The sequence below is a fragment of the Idiotropiscis lumnitzeri genome, chromosome 3 (assembly GCF_059441095.1).
Source record: "Idiotropiscis lumnitzeri isolate Australia: NSW breed Sydney's pygmy pipehorse chromosome 3, RoL_Ilum_1.0, whole genome shotgun sequence".
Classification (NCBI taxonomy): domain Eukaryota; kingdom Metazoa; phylum Chordata; class Actinopteri; order Syngnathiformes; family Syngnathidae; genus Idiotropiscis; species Idiotropiscis lumnitzeri.
The window spans coordinates 14,755,524-14,777,475 of record NC_142393.1 but is presented as its reverse complement, the minus strand read 5'-3'; the positions used below and the strand labels follow the sequence as shown (position 1 = coordinate 14,777,475).

Sequence of the window (21,952 nt, the reverse complement as noted above, 5' to 3'; positions counted from 1 at the left end):
CTATGACATTTTGTCATTAGTGTATCTTTTGAAAATATGCAATGCGTGCTATTTTTTTTCATTAAAATATAAATTCCGCAATTATTTTTGGCAACGCATTAATGGCATTTCTATTCATTTCAATGAGGAAAGATGATTTGAGATACGTGTTTAACTATCTATCTATCTGATTACTTTGTATAATGTAGATTCTTTGACATATTTATTTTTATTTTTTACACTTTAGAATAGGGTAAATGCGAATTTAAGGTAAACAAAGTCCTAAGTATTGCTTTCTTTAGTGCACCATTCAGCATTTTGTTATTTTCCACCAGTAGAACTCAACGATTATTAATTCTCCCCCTACTAATGAATGCTGACGCTCCCACTCACTAAGCCCCAGCACGCAGTGACGTCTCCTTCCGCAGCAAATAGAGCCACGCGCGAAGAAGGAGGAGACGAGTAGGCAGTCAGTCATTCCCGCTCGGGTGAGTTGCCTGACGTCTGAGGAGGTTTCGTGCATCTCGCCCACGTCCACTTTCACGCCACGACAAGCCCCCCTCCACTTCCATCCTTGTGGATTTAACGCATCAGGAGGTGGAGAGAAGAACATTGGGAGAACCTCCGCCCCATGTGAGCAGGAGAACAAGATCCAGAGACGCCAAGAAAGAAGCGCGATGGGAGCCTTCAGGGTGCTGCTGGGGACTTTACACTACGTGGGGCTGTGCGTGTCCACCAGGCACACCGGTCACGGACATACGGAGAACCACATCAGCGGACACGGTAGGGGTGCGAACTCACCCGTACCGCGGTAACCGTGCTTGCGAGCTTTCTCCGGTGATGCCGTTCACTCCTGCGCGTTAAACACACCACAGGGTCGCGATGGGTCAACTAAGAGGTTTTCTTTTGTCGTTCTCAAACATAAATAATAGTTTTCGAGCCAACATTAAACAGATCTACACACGATTTTAGCTTTGAGATGCAATACAAGAGCTGTAGGATAAAAAGTCTGCCTCCATGAAGGTAAGAAGGCAGAATTTGGATGCACCGACAAGTATCCATTTAACAGCATGCGTATTCTCAACTGACTCCTTCCGAGAGCAGACAGTAAACTGCATTATTATTTATGTCCTGCAACACATTCCCCATTCATGCGACAGTGAAAGCTTTGCACATGGAAAAATAACAATAAGTAGAGGTAAGGTGGGTCATAAAGAAGACAACTTGTTTATATGATGCGTTGTCTCTTAAAATAATGTCCCGAGTATTATTATAACCAAAATATTTTTTAGGCCTTAAACATTTTCTTCAGGATCTTTGCCACCTCTGCTGAAATGCTAGATGTAATCTAATCAGAATTTAGTTCAGGTTTTTTTCTGTTTTCTGAAAAAAAAAGGAAAAAAAAGACTTGATTTGTTTTTTTACGCAAATATTAGCGGCCAGTCCAAGTAAACAAGCCTCTTTCACAAAGTCAGCTGGGATAGCCTGCAGCTCACCTGCGACCCTTGTGAGGATAAGTGGTACAGAAATATATGTTATTACTCTGTTATTACAATAATATTATTACACAAGTATGTCGTCATCCTTTACTTCCATCCCATCATCCACTCTAGGCAGTGATAAATACAACCTTAACCATTATTCTTCAAAAAATAATACACAAACCTTCGCATAAATTCATGCTTATCCATTATGCAGGAGGTGGTTTCCATGAATCAAATTTCATTTTACACCCTTCCCTGTGTGTGAAATACACATGTAAGCGAGTCAGCTGCATCGATGCCCTCAAGCACCTCATTAGTGCTCATGACGCGATCAGCCATCCCTTCAATAACCAGTCCAACCTGCGTATGGCTGGGTCGTTAAACGCTTAGTCTGCCGGTGTTTCTTTTTGTGTTGGAGGTCCACGGTGGGTCTCTTGTTGTTGATCAAATTTGTATTGTTCATCCTTGTTCACTTCTCCTACTGATCATTATTAGTCATCTTTGTCATACTCCTCGTGTATTGGGTCTCTTTACAACAGGGAAAGATAATTTGCATTCTCCAAAAGTTATGTCTGAATGTCAGAATGTGGATGAATTTTGTTCCGTTTTAGCGATCTAACAGACTTCTGTGTATGAGATGCGTGCTGAGGCACTGCTGCTCTTCAATGACTGACAGCGTTTTTTTGTTCTGTCCGAGCGCCGCAGCCGCCCTCCTCTTCGTCAGGCAGAGCTGACACAAGATGGAAGTTAGTATTCTCTGTCAGTAGAGCGCTGCCTGAACATCCTCCCCTGTGGTTGTGAGCGCTTCTCCTCCAGTGTTTACACATTGTTAGCAACCACAGAGAGTAAAAACATTCTTTTGCATTTTTAAGAAGTGAACATTCAGACGACAGCAGTGTCCTTTGCCTATGACGGTCAAACACAATTGAAATCAAAATCCATGCCAGGGTGGCACAAACAGGCACTGTGCACACGCTCACCAACTGCTTGTTGTTGGACTTTGTCTTGAAAATTTGTTTTTATTTTTAAAAGTGTGTTGATGTAAATTTGACTTTTGGCTGTTTTCAGCATTCACACAAACTGCTAATTAGGATTCCACGTTTGTAGCCCAATGTGGGAATTCTTTGCATGGCGTAGAGTTTTCATTTTCCATATGTATGTCTTCATGGGTTTTGTTCAGATATTTCTCGAGTGCCTAGTACTTAGGGCTGATAATTTCATATCAATATGTATCGAGATAGTTAGGTGATCGATAGCAGTAGAAAATGGTATCGATAAATTATTGATCTTAAAAAAAGACAAAACAAAACAATGGAGCTGAATAATCATTGAAAGAAGTATTTTTTTTGTATTTTTTTTACTTCTATAAATAAGTAGACAGCACATTTGTTTCATATTAAAGATGTTCAGACAACCTTAAATTTGCTTGTAAATCTGTTTACAAAATACTTAGCAGTTTGCATGATGTTTGCATATTTTCTAATAATTTGTTCCATGATAATTTATTATTTTATTTTTTATTATTTTTTTTATTATTTACATGTGAGAAGATATTCATTACAATTGTTTACAAAGTACATCAAATTTTTTGTTGAAATAAAGTGTATCTAATCTATACTGAACAAACTTTGAATTTATATATCGTTGTGTTGACCTCATTTTGAAGGTTAAATGTTACATTTTAAAATAAACCTAATCTGAATTCAGCCTTTTTTTTTTTTCTTTTTTATTTTCAATTGTAAAAAAATAAAAAAATAAATAAATTCAATTTATATCGCTATCAACCAATATGACATACTTGTATTGCGATATAGTTTTCAGCCATATCGCCCAGCCCTACTTGTAGTAACTCTAAATTTTATTTCTGGTTAAAAATGTCAGTCTACGGTTGTTCCACTTCTTTCCATTTGTAGATATGACGGCTGAACAGTCCTAAATTTGTCCATTTAGCTTGTTTTACTGATAATCCATGACAGGCCGGGAAATATTACTCCACTCCATTTCTGTAGGTGGCACAGCAAAGCACATCCAAAGATGGATGTGTGGTAACCCAGAAGGGAGCGACATTCACCCTGTCAACTTGAGAGTTGACAAAAAAAAATTGATGCGGGTTGTGTGCTATTTACTCTCCAGACTAAACTGTTTACACAACAAGCAGCAAGTGGCTCACTTTCAACCCTTTGAACCCAGAAACGCGTCAACTCCCTCGCCTCTCTTAAATGTCCACGTTCCTGGTGAACGGCTCTCCCTTGTGGGTCACCACAGGTGCAACCTGCCATAGAACAGCAAGCGCCAGCTGGTGTTTTATAACTCCACTGGGCCCCAATTCAAACCAAAGTGAAAAAATATAATCCTTATACCTTCACCTTGCATGCAAGTTCAGGCATAAATGGGGAGGGGGTCTCTTCGATAGATGATGATCACAGATGAAAATCTGTCATAAAGAGAGACCAGAAAACAGCATTTAAAAATTGTTTTAAATGTAAAATAGTGCATATTACCAGCTCAGAGCCAAAGAAAATGAAATCCTGCAAGACTTTTTAAATGTTCATTAATTTAGAATACATTTCGACTTTTTAATGCATTTCAATATTTATGTATGTTTTCAGTACAATACATTCAGCTTTATTTAAGAGCTGCAGCTATAACAAAGTACTTACCATAGAGTATAATATAAAATAGCAATAATTCTGGTCCATAGACCTGAGGCAGCAGGCAGGTGCGTAGGAGTGGAGTAGCTCAGAGAGGTACGCTGGGGCGAGACCATTTAAAGATTTGAATACAAATCAAAGTATCTTAAGATGAACTCAAAAATGCACTGTGTGCCAGTGATGAGAGGCCAGAATTGGGGTCATGTGCTCCGTCTTTGGAGCTCCGGGTAGAAGGGGAGCAGCAGCATTTTGCACCAACTGGAGATGCTTGAGGGAAGACTGGCTGACTCCAAAATACTGTACAGCATTCATATTCATGTAAAAAAACTGCAAAATTCTTTCCCACCACACAAGTTGTGGGTTCAATCCCTGGCCATTGTGACCATGTTGAAGTGTCCTTTAGCAAGATACTAAACCCCATGATGCAGTGTGATCAATTGGTAGATCTGAAAGCCGTGTTTATCATTTCAATTTTTGATGACCTTGTTGAAGGATGTTATTACCTGATGATGATTGTTTTGTCCGGTATTCAGATTTCTATTGTCGATGTCCATTTTATGTTGAGAGTGAGCCCAATCACACCGTGTGCTTTAAAGGACTTTGTTTGTGTTTAAGTTAAAAATATCTCTTGTATTCATCATTGGCAGTGATGTGAGTAATATCTCAGGGGGGCGCCGCTGCATCCATAACATAAAGGAAACCGGCTTTCAAAGTGAATAATGTCCTTGTTGGTGGAGCTATTTCGGCACAGTGCGGCAAATGGATGTGTGAGGATGCATTTGTTTTAGTTTTGTCCTGTTGGTGTCGTAAAAAAAAAAGAGTAGGTGTAGGATACATACTAGGGTATGTTGAAAAGGCTATCTGTGTATTCTCATTCCTAATTGAACGATCAAGTTGGCAACTACTGTAATTGATTAATTGTGCAATTTGGTGTATAAATGCGTGGCATTGATTTTTTTGAGTCCAAAGGGATCAGCTGTAAATTATTGTACGATGAGTGGATTGTTCAGGGGTCACAGACCTTTTTGTCTCTGAATGTTCTGAACTACAAGCAGTTTGATCAACACTTCTGGAATACTCATTTGGCTCAAGTGACCTCTAATTATTTCTCATTGTATATTTTTTGACATTCTTTGTTAATTATTGCCGTTCATCTATGTGAAGACTTATCATGATAATGATCTCCTGCAATACTTATCAACGCTGATTTGAAATGGTAGGAAACATAAACATCAAAACGCTGCATTTATTATTTATACATCTCTGCAAGTGTTTGCATTTTCAAATAATCACTTCTACAAAATTCCGAGGAAATCACAATGTCCCATCACTGGTGAGATTTTTTTTTTTTCTGGGGAACAGTGCCACAGGCTAATCATGTGATCTGTTGGGGTGACTTGCTGGCCATGGCTTTGTAGCCTGGTGATGTATTTGAGTTGGGGAATTGAAATGAGTTCATATTTCCACTCAATGGCTTGCTCATGCGATCTGTCTTGTGTTTTTTCAGTGTAGCATGTGAGACAAGTCGATGCCGCTGAAAAAGCACCAAAAGCTAAAGAAACAGATCATCTTTCGATGCTTGAACTGAGGTCGTATCAAATGATGCTCTACTTATTTGCATACTTTTTACTTTTACTTACATCATGTACAACAGTGATTCAAACACTGTCTTCAGAGGCAGATTTTGACAACATTTTGTGAAAATAGTCTGACCTTACTGATATTTGACTTAAGAAGTTCTGCTGCATGATTGACAATATTATAATAATAGTTGGAATGAGGAAACGCACGCGCACAAACGCACACACATTTATTCTCAGAGAATGTCCTGACAGATCATATTGTGTTTTCCAAGCCCACTGAGATGATCATTTATCCTTCTCTTTTCCCACCCACTGGCACACGAGCAGTCGGAGTAAAAGTGAAGAAGAAGGACAAATAAAAGGATGCAAAGGAAAGCAAAACATTTGGTGTGATTGCGACAATGTCCCTGCCTTTATCTGCCTCGGGGCCGTTCCAGCCGCTGATACTTTTCAATTACCGTCTCATTAGGGTATGCTTATCCAGCCAGCCCATTATTCCAGCCGATCAATTGTCTTAATTAATGAGTGAAGGCTAAATGAGCCGTAAGGAATCTAAAACTTCTCAAGGGAAACCAAGTGAGATGGGCCACCAAAAAGCTCTTATTTTATTTTCTAATGACATTTGAAAATCAGTTTTGTCGTGATGTCACTCAATCATCCATCAGTTTTATGTCCAGTTTTTTTGGGGGGGACCGTGGCGCTCTGAATCAGTCTGGCTGCACCTTCATCAAAGCCTCCAAAATCTCATTACATCATCTGCATCACAATTTAGACGTGTTTAGAGCTTGTCTAATTCTAATTCCGGTCTGCCAGAACGACCATCGAGGAAATTCCCAAATATGGCGTACCAGACTTTCCTCAAAGATGCACCAATTTTTGCATTATATGCTTGTGCACCTTTTTATGAAAATTAAAAGAAAATTAAAGTCTTCAAAGAACCCAACATGCATTGTATTTTGGGAGGAAGAAAAGCTATTTAAGCACCCGTCGCGCCTATGTGTCATGCTGGTCGCCTAATTGCATAATTGCCCGTGTCATTTTCTTAGTTACTGTTTCAATATCAATTAAAAATACTAATGCACTTTCTAAAAATATTTGTTTCTTGTTTTCCCAAAAATGACTCACTCTGCTATTAGTCTAATGGTTTGCGCCAAAATGGTTTTAGTCCTTGTATTAAATGGAACCTACTTGTCATTGAACAAAAATGACCCCCATTCAGTTGAAATGAAAGACTTTCCATTTTCAAACAGTTGTGTTTTCATATTTAAACAAAACTGGGTCACTAATCACTTAGAAGCCCGCAAAACAACAGCGTATCACTCACGTCTGATATGCTTAAGAAATCGTCTTTTTCCCTTCCAATCACAGTGTTCTAAATCAAACAGACTACCAAAAATAATTAGAATTTTATTATAATTTTTCATAAATGAAAATAGAGCTGACTTCAGCGCAGGCAGTGTGGGCTCAGTTTCTTATCAACTGGGATAGGCTAAGACTTACCGCAACTCTGAACAAGTTTAGGGCTACAGAAAATGTATGATGGATAAATGAATTGCACATTATACTGTATAACAGGGGTGGGCAAACCTTTTGATTGGTGGGCCACAATGGGTTCTAAAATTTGACAGAAGGGGTAGATGGATGGAGTGTTTTGGTAACCTCACCTCATTGGAGAAAAAAAAACCCATTTAATTTTAAATGAAAATGAACAAAAGCATTACAACAAAATATCTGTCTTTGACACACCACACTTTTTAGAAGATAAAACATTAACAAGGTTTATTCATTTAATTTTTTTCAAGTGTGGCGGGCCGGATTAAAATGTTTAATGGGCCGCATGTGGCCCCCGGGCCATAGTTTACCCACACCTGCTGTATAAGTATAGCATGATATGAAAGTTAAAAAAAAACAAAACAAGTGGGCGATAGTACACTACAGTACAACTTTTCAGAAGAACTGCTGCTGGTTAATCTTCCACCTTCCTAAACAGTCACATCTGAGAAATGAAGATAAAATAGGAGCAAAATTACGAGCATTCTGTTCAACTGTTAAACATTTCACAATGGCCGACGCGATGCTGGCAAACATTCAGCAGCAGCTTGTCGGATTTACTCGTGTGTGAGTGTGTGTGTGGGGGGCTGGCATGCGTATCTTGTGCAGATTCGCCCCCCAACCCCGCTCCCTCTTCCTTTCCGCAGGGGCGTAAAGTAGTGCAGGTTTGTGCTGGAGCATCACCAAGTCGTTAAAGCGACAAGCATACGCTCCACTAGATCCATTAATATGGGCACACATCCCAGTAGCACTGAATAAACATTACACAGCGTTCACAATTACATGAACAACTGTTTTCTTGCATTTAACTTCTCCCTGCTACACCGTCAGACTACAAGACGAGACAATCTGAACAATCAATTAAGACGAATGTGCATGGTCGAAACTATTCTGTCAGTTTCACATATATTTTAGTCGGCACCGGCCGCAACTAAGACTGTCACAAACAAATTGTTTCAAAATCGATTATCCATTTGATTAGACCTCAAAGCACACAACCCTCGCACTCACACCCTGCCCACTTGACTTTCGTTTTCTTTTTTGAGAAGGTAAAATGTTTGACAATGATAAGCATTCATTTACAAATAATTAAATTTGCTAAAGATGATGTATAACGCAATTTTCAACTCAAAAGTAAACAATATTTTCATTTTAGTTTTTAAAGCCATTGGCTTGTGTAGAGCTCTCGCTCTACCCGGGTCAAGTGCTTCTCTACTTCTTTTAGCCTCAATCGACAAGTGAACGTATTTAAAAACAATCATCCAAAACCAAACGAGTCATTCAAAATAAAGTTAAATCCAATAAAAGGCTGTTATTCACCATCGAGTCAGTCCGAGTTGCAACACATCTTTGCCCATTATTGCAAATAGGATTTAGAATTTTTTTAGACTCACGTTACTTTGAAGTAACACTATAGTCATTTAATAGTAAAAATTGGCATAAAAATTAATTTGGGATAAAAAAAGAAAACGATCCATCTAGAGAGCGGTGCATGAAGGTCAAAAGTCTAGTTTATTTTCTATCAGCAAATTGTCAGGCGTGACTAATAGAAAATGCTGTTGGAATGCCCAGAGAGGCGTAACGCTGTCTGCCAAATTCCCAAACATGTTAAACGAGACTTTCCCCCGGCTCAAGAAGCAAGAAGCACCACTTTTTACATAGATTGCACCTGTTTAAAATTAGAGCCCCAGATGTCGCAAGACGCAAATCAGTGCCCAGATTGGGTACCATATTGCAGTGATTGGTATGCCCGCTGATGGTTCCTAATCACACTGTTTACAGTTGTTTTGGTACCCTGCATGACTTTTAATAATGTAAAGAACTAACAATGGCGTCCCAAACAGAACCGCCGTGCTTGAAGGATCTGAGGCCTTAATGATCCAGCCAACCCTTGACCAGACATGGCTGCAGTCCAGCGGCTCACGTCTTGGCTCCACTCTTAACACCCTCCTTCATTAAAACCCGCAGCCCCCTAGCTCACTTTCCTTATGTTGTGGGTAATAAAACCAAGGATCCTCTCCTCGCTTTCCCTTCAATCAGAATGCTCAATTTTAAAAGCCAGCACAAACAAGCTGGAGGCTCAGCCTGCAGTCAAGGACTCTTCCTCTGGCTTCTTCTTCAGAGGGCCTTTTACTGCAAATGTCCTTCACTCGTGTGTGTGCGTGTGTGTTTGTAAGTGTGTGGGTGTGTGCGCGTGTGTTGTGCGCGTGTGTGTGTGTGTGTTTGTGGGAGAGCGAGCGAGAGTGTGGGGTGATGTAGTTTAGGCGAGAAATGATTGCAGGCGGCTTTGAGATTGGTGATCCAAAGCTGTACTTGCTTTGAGGCATCCCTCCAAGACTGAAAATCATCTCTGTGACTCGAAGCTCTGTGGACTGTGCTCGTGTGTGGGGGTGTGTGTGTGTGTGTGTGCGTGTGTGAGTTATAATAAAACAACAGTCAAGATTCAGTCTAGTTTGCCTATGCCTTAGGTACTGTGAAGTACATAGTACAGTGAAACATTTACAGTTGTGCTTAGCACATTGTCCTCTGCGTCCAGTTGTCATTTTCATATTGCTTTATCGATAAAAGTAGAAAGTCCAAAAAAAAAAGGAATTTGTGCCAAAGATCGCTTGATAGTTGGAAACCCAACCGGCTGTATTTATTGCGTTTTACTACAGTAATAAATTAAATAAATTAAAAAAAAAAAAATTTGATTAAGTGCACACGCCGTCGCCAAAATGCGCCGAGCGGGTATATAAATCGCATGCGTGCCAGAGAAAGGGGTCCATCATGCCTTTTAATCAAAGTTGAATGTACTATATCTGTCTTTCTTTAGAATTTGCACATATTTTAGGAATTCAAGATGGAAGATAATGATGTTTTAATATACCATGAGTATATGCTGAGGTATGCATATGAGTCGACTAATCGTGAATACTACGGGTGACTACAGTCGACTAGCAAAATAGTCGTATGTGGCAGCACTGGTGCAATTCCCAACATCATAAAATTGCGAAATTATATATCACAACAAACACGCAAAGTTGACTTGGGATGGGCATAATAATCGGTTCAGAATATTTTGTTGATTGCTGCAAACCAAAATGGGAATACATTATTTAGCAGAAGTGCTGTTGATTCCATCATAACTTGTGTGTGTGTGTGGGGGGGGGCGTGTGTGTGTGACGTCCTTTATGGAAAGTTGAGCTACGTCACATCCACGCTACAACAACTCACCTGGACAGCTTTATTCTGTTAATGCAAAAGGAGTTCAGAACATTCAGAGACAACATTCTGTCTTCCATTTAATTTAATATAATTTAAAAAAAAAAGTTCCCTATTGCTTTCACCATCATCAATCAAGGACGTTTAGATAAAGGCTTCTTTCTCTCTCGTGTTGACAGAACATTGAGGAGAATATGCGTGGACGTGTGCACGAGTGCGTGCGCGTGTCTTACAGACAACGGTCGGATGAAGCGTTCTTGCCTCTGTTCTACTTTGCTTGCTGATGTTGAGGGAAGAGCTTTGCAGGGAATACCTGTCTGGGAGAGAATTGCTTATCTTCCATTAGACACATTACTGTCAATGTTGCGTCAACGCACGCACGCACACCCCCACACCCACCCCCACACACGCACACACAAACTCGGCATTCAGATTTAGAGTCACACTTCTCCTGGGAAGCCACTTGGCAGGATTCATGTGTTGGCAGTCTCGCTGAGCGAGGGAGGGGAGGAGGGGAGGACGACAGGCGATGTAGCGTGATGCATTCATGGTTTCAGGATCAGTCATTTACTGCCTGAAAGAGCTTCTCAGCTCCAGAAGGCCACCATGTAAATGAGTCAAGTTTTATTGCGGAGAGCCGCACTGATTTGTTTGAGATTGTTTTCCAGACACAAGAGGTAGGCCAGTCTGCCTCACAGCTCTGAAGTTCCCGGTTTAAATGTCAGCCCCGAGCTTCCTCTTTGGAGTTGGCATGTTTTCTCCGTCCTTTGGGGGTTTCCGGATTCTTCCCACTTTCCAAAAACATGCGTGGTAGATTAATTAAAACTATAAATTCTCCATAAGCGTAAATGTGAGTATGAAATGTTTGGTGATACGTTCAACGTAAGGAAGTTCCGATCAGGGATTTAATTTGCTTTTTCTGATTGATGATATGAGATCGGCCATTACCTCATTCCGACCTCAAGTATTAGCCGCATATTTTTATATTTTAGAGCTGCTCAACAATTATTTTAATAATCAATTAATTTGTCATTTATTTGTTTTTGATTAATTGATTTTTCCGATTTTTTTTTAAGTCTGCCCAAATTTCCATCCTTTATTATACAACCACAGGACATTATTTCAAATATTTCAAATGTTTATATGATTCAATCACTGGTTTGGTCTACAACATGTCAGAAAATAGGGGAAAATATTGATCATTTTTTAAGTACTAAGCAGATGTTTGCAAATGTCCTTTTTGTATTAAACACGAAGATAATCAGTATGCTTCACGGAAGACGACGGAAAGATGAGAATATGTTCTTGCGGAGAGGTGTGTGTTGTTTGGAAAAAAGAGGAAAACATTTGGTGTCATCTACCTTTCCCTCAAAAGTCAGCCGGGATAGAAACATCATAACCATCTTTTTTTTTTTGTAGTTGCATGGCTGACATAAGATGCACCTCGGTATTTTGTTCCATTTTTACTCCCTGAAGGTGATGGTGTCCCAATACTTTTGTCCTTAACGTGTGGTCTCCATATTCACCATAAAAGGAAAGTCTCATTTAGTGTAACTGATAAAAGCACAAATTACACAAAGCTCTCAGCTCTCTAATCAATTTGAACACAGAGCAATTATATGGTCACTCTGTGGTCATGGCTGAAATTCTTGAAAAAAAAAAAAAAAAAAAAGATGAATTAGGCATGCAGCAGAGTGCAGAAGATACACACATAATCAAAGTAGCGGATTCTGTTTGGTAACACTCATCTTTTCTCGCAATAGATTCCTTTCTTTTTGAGGTTATTAGTGTCACGATCCGTGCCTCTTCGTTGCAGCAGAGTGGGCGTGGTCGACGGCGCGTTGCCCCGAGACGCGGCCGCGAGCGGGACGCGCTCACGCGACTCCCAGCTGCAACCCATCATCCCCTGATTGCTGACTATTTAAGCCCTCGACGCGCGCACAGGCGCGTCGGATTATTGACCCTTGCTCTCGCCTATGTGCCTTTTGCTATAGTCTTTGCCCAACTTTGCTCCGTGTGTTAATCGTGATTGTTTGTTGCTCTGCTTTGTTTTCTACAGCTACGTTTCGGCTCGCTTTATGTTTTCGATGATTGGACTTAACCTTAAACTTTTGAGGAAGGACATTCTCGTTTTCGGTTTTCTTACGTTGCAAGCTCCTTTTGTTACTCGTTTTGGTTTTCCTGGGGGAAGATTGTTCCCCCAGCGTTTTTCGTTCTCGTCCCCCGACGCCTGTAAGTATAGACCCACTATTATTATTGATGGCAACTTATCTTGCCTATCGCCTGTCCATTGTTTATTGCCGGTCACAATAAATATTGTTTCCACCGCATTTTCCCTTGTCCGCGATTTAAGAATCCACCCACACCGCTTTCCAGCCCCGGCTGGGAAGCGGTCCTCACAATTAGTTAAAAGCATATTTAGGAATGAAAGAGTAGTCAGTGAGATTTTCTTTAAATAAAAATTTATTAGAAAAGTACAAGTGTTGATTTTTTTTTTAAATTTGGTTTTCCATAATTTATTTCCAATATGTTATTAAATTTACATTGTTTTTTGGCCGCTTGCTAGTTAGCTAATTCACAAAGCGGCTTCCTGGCTGATGGTGAGTCGAACAAATCACAAGGAAGACAGTATGCAGGCTCATTTGTTGTTGACCTCGTAACATTTACAGATAGATGCTACTCTTAGCACTACGTCATAGCCTTTTCCTGCCAATTTACATATTACGAGTATTAAAAAAAAATCTTCTTGGAGGAAACCTTACTCTGTGCTCACTTTCATGCATCGTATTCAGACTGCAACTTTCATGTGACTGATATGAAAGTACATTTACATTTAGATGACTCTATTCCAAAGAGTTTGAGACGGTTACACGGTGTCAGCAAGGTGCTACTTTTATGAACATGTTCCCACCCTTTTCTGGGACAGCTTCATGGATTGCTGCAAGGAGTTTTCCTCTGCAACGTCACCACAGACATTTTTGACGTCATCCACGTCTTTAAATCATCTTGTTGACGCCCTTGAGCTTGGGAAAGAGAAAAACTCCCACAGAGCCAGGTCTGGTGAGTAGGGAACTTGCTCCAGGATGCCGGCGTTCTTCTCGACCAGGGACTGCCGTATGCTCAGGGCGCGGTGAGCGCACGCGAACGCCGTGAGATCTCTTTGTACTAGCTGGTTAATTGTCTGGCCCACATTGAAGAGGAAAACTGGTAGTTTGTCGTTTGGATTTGACATTTAGTATGTTTTGTGACACCCGTCCTGCGACTGGGAATGAATTGTTGATCCTTGATGATGCTTGCGCTGTTTCACTCACTCATCAGTAACGCAAACCGTCGGGTTTACATTCTTGTGACCAATAAGGCAAAAGAGCAATCTCAAATGGTTTGTTGCAGTTTAGTTTGCGTTGACTTTGTAACAAGGAAGGAACTGGACAAAAGCCATTTAGTTTTGGTAAACGGGAGATATTCTTCTGTATTATCTCAAGAAAGACTGTAACCCAAACTAACTGCGTGTGTCTTACTATTTACCGTTTTACTATTTGAAAGTGACTCTTGTCAAAAAGCAAAGAAGCTGACGATTGCACAGTATAAAAGTGTCTGTTAACATGCGGCATAGACACCAATCGCATTTGATATGGAATAAAACTCCCCCAAGCTTATTAGGCTGACAAAGGAGGTGGACTCAAACAGTAAAAAAAGTGAGGGAAGAAATCGCACTTTTTTCTTGTTCATGAACACCACAGGCACAATTATACGGCGAGTGCTGCCCCGAGTCATGCTTCTCCATTATAATGTCTCTGCAGTGAGCAAGCTTGATTGCACCGCTGTGGAGAGGCTATTGCCAGCCCAGTGGGTGTGGACAAAGACACGGCCTGTCTATTCCAATGTGTCCAGTGGCTGCTTGTTCAATTACCAGAACTCAAGTCAAATTACTGGTGTGCACATGCAGCCCAGTACACAATAATGAGACTTCCACAGGGCTGAAAGATTTCATTCTTTAGCTCACCACCCATTCTCCGCCGCACCTATAAATAATAGCATTTTTGTTGCAGAACAAACCTACAACTGCGCACAATCGGCAATGCGAGCGCCACTGCCGACTGGTGGAGTGGATGTGCAATTACACTTTATTGTAGTAAGGCAGGAAAAAGAATGTTCCCCAGGGTCACACGTGCCTCCCTCAGCATTGCACCGTGCCCCCACATGGTGGCCCATCCCACTATTTGAGAAGCACTGCCCTAACCAAACCTTAACCCTAACCTCAACCCAAACCTGACCCAACCCCTAACCCTAACCGTAACCCAACCCTAACCAAACCCTAACCCTAACCGTAGCCCAACCCTAACCAAACCCTAACCCTAACCGTAGCCCAACCCTAACCAAACCCTAACTCCAAACCCTAAAGCCAAACACCTAACCCTAACCCCGAGCCAAAGGCAAAACGTCAGGACATTAAAGAAATACATTAATACAAAAAATATTTGGCAAAACGATGTAAAAAAAAAAAAAGAAAAAAAATTAGGTGAAACGTCAGGATGTTCAAAAAAGAAAAAGAATCAGGGAAACGTCAGGACGTTTAAAAAAAAAAAACAAATCTGGCAAAATGTTAACGTCAGGACGTTCAAAACAACACAAAATCAGGAAAAACGTCAGGACGTTCCAAAAAAAAAAAAAAAAAAGATTTAGGCAAAACGTCAGTGCGTTGGAAAAAAAAATCAGGCAAAACGTCTGGAAGTTCAAAAAAAAAAAAAATTACATGACTTTAACACTAACCCTAACCAAACCTTAATCCTAATCCTAACCCAACCCTAACCAAAGACGAAATGTCAGGACATTAAAAAAAAAAAAAAAATCAGGCAAAACACCAGGATGTTAAAAGGAAACAAAAATTGATCTAGCCTTTACCCTAATCCTAACCCCTAACCCGAAAACTAATCCAAACCCCATCGTACTGCACGCACACATGGGGGCCCGCCCCACTTTTTGAGAAGCACTGATCTAAAGAATCCACACGTGTTTTGCTTTTTTCTATTTCTTTTTGTCTTGTCACCACATCAGGAAAACTGAGCGACCATGTAATAAAAATCACAGAACCAGAAATGGAAATCTCTGACACAGCAAAGCATCGGGTCGGCTGATATTTTTCATTTCATGCAAATTTTTTGATCGGCCGTATGGTCTTTAATTCGCAGATTGCTAAATGACATCATAGACTGAAACAAAACAGCTCCAGGGTGGCTGGCCACTACAAAAGCCTTTTGGCTGCTACTAAAAGATTTTGTTGTCTTACATCATGTTGGCCTCAGCCTATGGAATGTAATCAGGGTCTTCTGAGTTCTGGATTACGCTGCGAAAAGACATTTACGAGAAGCGAAGCGACCAAGAGCATGGCGAACGTCCTCCATACATATTTCAAAGATCTTGGTCAGTCGTTACCGGCTAAATATGACAATAACTCAGAGGGAACACAACGACAGAGCACGTCTTGCGTTGGAAACAATAGTCCGGTCGGCTCCATAATGTCGCATTCGCTGAAGAAAAGGACACAAGGCACATTCTCTGTTGTGCACAATTTGACAGTTGTTTAAATTATCTTTATGGAACAAATAAAGATACAAATGCAGATGTCACTTTATAAACCAAGCGCCCATGCACTTTTTTTGTGCCACGGCAAGTCAATTTGAAAAAAATGCAACATGGGACAACATTGCACCAAAGGCCATGAAAACTTCACTCAGCATCTTTACTTGGCATGAAATAGCCTCCGTAAAAAGAAAGTAAAAGCTGGAAAGTACTCTGCAAAACAAGCCTCCATCTTTATTAAACCGACAAATAAGGACAGCGCATCGACAGAAGCATTATTTAGGCGCGACGTGCAGCACATTGTGACTAAGCAGAAAAAAAGCCTCCCCTGATGGGCAATTAAATATTTGGGAAAGCCTCTAAAGTTCAGAGACTCTCGACTCTAAAGGTTGCACTATACATGCATGTACGCATAATCACGTGATCTGAAAAAGTACGTGTATTGTATGAGACATTTTCCACAAATGTGCGCAATCAGTGCAAGTCATAATTTTGTCGATAAAAGCATTGTTGTACCGTAAGGCCCTGCTATGATGTGACGTCTTTCTGAGCGTTGCAGCGTGTCGAGCTCATTAGCTCCCCCCTCATTGTTGTTTCAGAAAGACAAACGCAGCGTCGACACGACAGCTGAAACAAATCTTAGTCCCTTCGTCTAATTAATTGTTGCATAAACGTGTTTGAAAGTTATTCCTTCGCAAAAACGCAACGCGTCGGATGATGTCCCCCATTTGATGTGACACTCTTCACGCTTGTTTTTTTTTTTCCAACAATTATTTTCATCATAAGGCTTTTTCACCCTCTCTTACCTTCCTGTTCTCATTCTTGTCTTTACTTTCGCTTCACTGGTGGGAATTTGGCGGAGGTGTCACAAGCGTGGCAGCCGCTGAGAAGATGAAAAGCTCATCCGGAGCTGACGCCGACAAGGGCGGCGCTCGTTGGAAAGTACAGTCGTTTGGGCTCTGTATTAATCACACGTGACTCCCTTCGACGTTTCGGGGAAGTTTTCGAAAGTAGGCCAGGTGCCATAAACTCAAACGGCACTTTTCTACCTCATGGTACTTGCAGTTCACATGGCACTTTTCAAATGAAGAACAAACACATTTAATTACTGTTCCGTTCCATGCAAGCTAACAAAAACGGGTAATCCGTGATGTAGACCTTATAAAAAAATGTTTTTGTTTTAATTTTAGCCCTCCTGTATACTGCAACCTTTTTAAATGTTATAATTGTGTTATTAATTCAAATCTGATCATTCTTATCAAATCTTTCACTTTTGGGCAAACTCACAAAATTTTACGATGATTTTCTAACACTCGCCTGGATGTTGAAAGTTTACGTTTGTGTGTATTATTTATTCTGAGCAGACACCTGCATTTAAAATCTGCCTAAAATTTCTAGTTTGGTGCACGGGGCGAGCTTGTTAACTTAATTTGAAATGACGTTTTATGATTACCTCCGTCTGCAAATGCTTCCTGCAAATGATGTTTGGATGCACTGAGATGAGGAGGAGGAGGAGGTGGAGGAGGAGGTGGTGGAGAAAGGAGGGATGACATTTAACTGAAGGATGATTTTCGTACACACGATACAGTCCTAATTAATCTTGGCTTCCGTTTGGACAGCAGTACGTTAAAAATCCACTCACTCTCCAAGTAACTATAAAAACACCGTTCAATTCCAGGATCAGTTTCAGTGCCTTTCATGTTGGAAAAAGTTTGACATACTCTCACTAGTACAATGTGAAATATTAAAGTGTTCATTTTGATAAAATGCTCCAAGGGCTCTATTTTCGTTCATGGCGCAGCTGCACTTGAGCGTAAACACGAGCACATCTTGATTTTTGTAGCGGTACAAACTCGCTTACTCCTGTTTGGGAATTTGGCAGACCAATCTACGTCGTGCTGTTCTTTGAGAATTCTTCCTTTGAAATTGTTAGTTTTTTTTTTCCAGAATTTCTGGAAAAGGTCAGGATTCTTAAAAACGCAGACAAAAAAAAGATCTATTTCACAAAAATATTAATTTTACAGAAAATTAAATCAGGCGCGAAACCGACAAAGTGCAACGAATGACGCTGGTGGAAATCACACCAGGAAAATAACAATGACAACAAAAAAAACGCTTGCAAAAGGTAAGGAGCAGAAAACAGAATGAAAATCGCTTGCTACAGAAGGACAAAAAATACCAATTCGTGAGATAGCACGAGCGAGGTAAAAATCTATAAACAAGGAAATTACTTACGGAGGAACTAAGACCGTAAACCACGGGAAGAGCAACGAAACGTCTAGTAATTCGCAATTTGGTAACATGAACGTGTGCAATAGGAATAATCCGACGCCGAGTAGTCGCATGGTGTCGTCAAGCAGTCCGGTAACCTTGAGACGAGTTACAGGTGCGTGGCTGGTGGGTGCGTCTCTCCAGCCTGTGACGGCATGACCCGGAACGAAGCGCTGGGGGGGGTGGGGGGAAACGCCCCCACTCCAGCTGGACAAAGCAAAACATAAACATGACATGAACGAGACAAAAAGAGAACCATGACAGAAATGTGCCAGCACGCTGACAGTTAGACTCACTCGTACTGCGTCTGGCGATCGGGATGAAAGTCGGTCTCCAAGTGGCCACACAGCTGAGATCTGTAATCTCCCTGGGCAACTTTTTATGAATCTGTAAAAATACCAACACAAAGATTTAGACGTGCACTGGGCACAAAAATAAACCCCTTAGTGTAAATATCAAAAAGGAGGTCCAAATCAACCACAACCAGTAGAATGATTAATTAGTTAGAGTTAGTTTGTATTCATCATTGGTGCAATATATTCACTAAATATATACACAGATACATCGGAGCTTCTAAATCAAGCGTGAGCAAACTACGGCCCGGGGGCCACAGGTGGCCCGTTAAACGTTTTAATCCGGCCCATCGAACATTAACCTTGTTAGTGTTTTACTTTCTAAACACTTTTTCAAAGGCATATATATTGTTGTAATGCTTTTTTTTCATTTTCATTTAAAATTAAATGTATTTTTTTTTTCCTCCGATGAGGTGAGGTTACCAAAACACTCCATCCATCAGCCTCTGTCAAATTTTACAACCCATTGTGGCTCGCCAATCAAAAAGTTTGCCCACCCCTGTTCTAAACGCACACATTCACAGCAGGTTGACTTCATTTTGCACTTGCTATTATTACAGTTAAAAATGTTAAACTGTGATTACAAACATTGCTTGTATAGTTAGCAATTGAGTCATTTCGCTATTCATCATTTTATAGAAAAACTCCACGCTTTTCTTTCTTTCAGTCACTTCTTTCTCTCCTTCTTCTGTTTCTTCCAACATATCGGGCGATTCGTTTCACGCGTGTGTGTGTGTGTGATGACATTAATTGTGGGATAAAGCTCTGCGTCAGTCTGTCCTGTAATCTCCAACCATACATCAATGTCAGCCTTAATAGATGCATGAAGGAAAGGATGTGTGAGGTAGTGCTGCTGGATAAATCCCCGGTGACTGTCTTGTACATCTGTTGGTGTTTGTGAGTGTGAGTGTAGGAATATGTACTTTCACGTAGTGCAGTTTTTTTTTTTTTCACGATAGAGAGCATCCAGCGAGCTCGTTCACTCGTTTATCCTTGTCGTCAGCTCGCCCCACGAGAGCCTCGCTTGCACAGCAGTAATCCTCAGGGAGGAAAAGAATGAGGAAAAAGGAGGGGAAAAATGGCTGGGGAGGCGGGAAGGAAGCCTTGTGTTGGCCAGCAGCGGGGAGTTTGGCCAGATGGGAAAGCTTATTTTCAGCTGTCTTGCCTGCCTGTAAAGCCCCACTGCGCTACCTCCACAAGGTGTGCAGTGCTAAAAGTAGGAGCGCCCCAAATTGGGTCTTTTTATCCATGAACCTCACTGCTTTTACGATAATTTGAGCTCACAAGAATTTTGTAGGAAATCCAGTTACGCCTCTAAATCAAGTAGCCTAGTTGTTTTTATGTACCTTTTTTAAAGGAGTCATTTTAACATCGTAAAAATGTTAAAAGTAACACGGCTACCGCAGGCAGTTTATTCAACTCAAGCCAGCTCAACTTTATTTAGACAACTTAAAAAACAACCACAGCTAAACACACCATGTTGTACATTAAGTCAAAATCTGGCATATGAAAACAATGATGGTTCAAACAATAAATTAATTGTGTTGCGTTGAAACTTGGGCAAAGATTAAAAATGTGTTTTAAAATGAGCTGAGATCATGTTCCAATTTGAGGAAAGAGTAAATAAAGTGAAACACAGGTTAAAAGTATGTGGCGCATGAGGCGTGTCTGCTGTTCCATTTTTATGTCAGCACTGCCAACGTCTGTCTCTGCAACTTAAAGTCCAAAACTGAACAGAAATTCATCTTTCCTTCGCTGCGAACACAATATATAAGATGTAGTTCTGCCATTCACATGAGAAAAAGGAAAATATAAATTGTCTGTTTGCATCGCCCAGACATGAACTAAAATGTAACCCCTTCAAGTCAAGTTAATTAAGATAGCACTTAAGCACAAAAGAGTCTCAAAGGGCTTCACAAGCCAACAGTTCAACAACATTCCCGAGTCTAACCACCGTATCCAAGCAAGGAAAAAGTCAACAAAAACCCATGTAGGGGGGAAAAAAACCAGAAGATTCCCATTCTCGGATGACTCGGCTGTAATGTATGCCGAGCGGGCAACATTAATCACAAGATAGTGACATTGTTAGTTTCCACAGCATAAGAGTCCATTTACAAAATGAAGCTCTGTGAAAGTGGCAGTCTGTCCATGCTAAATGCTCGATCGCAGCGCCTCTGCACAAGTTTTATCCTGGTCATTCGATACAAGATCCTCCAGAGACACAAGCCTCACTTCGCCCAATCACCACCTCGCCTCATCTCAGACCAGGCGGGGAGTTGCAGTGGGTTGCAAGGGCTGAGACTTGTTGCATACTGGAGGCCATGTTTTTGCTCTTTTGTAGTCCATGGGTCAACTTTTCTTTGCTTTGGTATTTTGCCAGACTTGGGCGTAACAGGGTGTTTGCGCCATTGTGGGATATAATGTAGCCGAGTCACAGCCAATCGTGGTGGCACCCCTCATTTGGATTAAAATCAGGGCGGTGTAGACTCGCTGAGGTCCATGCATGACATTGGCTGGTCAACTGCAAGATCTCCCCTTGCGAATCATGACGTAGTCTGCGGCGCATGAGACGCGGGCAATTCTTTTTTTTATTTATTTTTTTTTATAGCGCAGTCTAATTTCTGTTTGCAAATTGTCAGATGCGTCAGAGGTGCATTGCGAAACACACTAGACTAGACTTACCCCACCACCAAAATAAACATGCGCCCGATTATATGGTGAGCATACGGGCGCCTGGACACAAAAATCGGGTGTGAGAGCGTGGAACTAAATCTTAAATCCAGATTGAAATATTTCTACAGAGATAGACACTCTAATTTCCACTGGTAGGGGAGTCCAGAAGACCCAAATAGAAAAAAGCAAATCCTCTACTGACTTCCTTTTTTTACCTCTTCATTTTGTGGTGCCCCTCCACAAGTTTCATGAAAATTGTATTTTTAGATTCTTGAGTAATCCTGTTAAACCAACGCATCAGCCAAAAAATAAAAAGCAAACAAATAAATACCTCTCACTTTCATGCTTTAGCACATGACGGATGTAAGAAACATGAAGACACCGTAATCTTCTTGAAAGAGCTCGTCCTTCCTTTTCTTTGTAATCCAAAATGTTCTGAAAGATGTACAATGTCTTGATGGAGGACAGGAGAAGTTGATAACGACTCGAGCACGGTGGTTTCGAAGTGCCTTGGAACATATTCATCAGTTGGAGTTGCATTGCAAATATACATCTAGCAACTCCCCACACGCATTATCCATTTACTCGCGGAAGTGTGTTGTCAAAGAAAATTGCCTTATCCA

The 21,952-nt window shown here is 40.8% G+C and overlaps 1 protein-coding gene across 1 annotated transcript in view; it reads left to right on the top strand.

Annotated features, from left to right (window-relative positions):
* Window positions 1-406: 406 nt before the first annotated feature.
* vstm2la (V-set and transmembrane domain containing 2 like a) overlaps window positions 407-21,952 on the top strand; it is a 38,016-nt gene continuing 16,470 nt past the window's right edge. Inside the window, exon 1 of the mRNA XM_088291801.1 lies at window positions 407-762. Within this exon, the coding sequence (XP_088147927.1) occupies window positions 657-762 (106 nt within the window). The 5' untranslated portion in view covers window positions 407-656. The remainder of the gene's footprint in view (window positions 763-21,952) is intronic.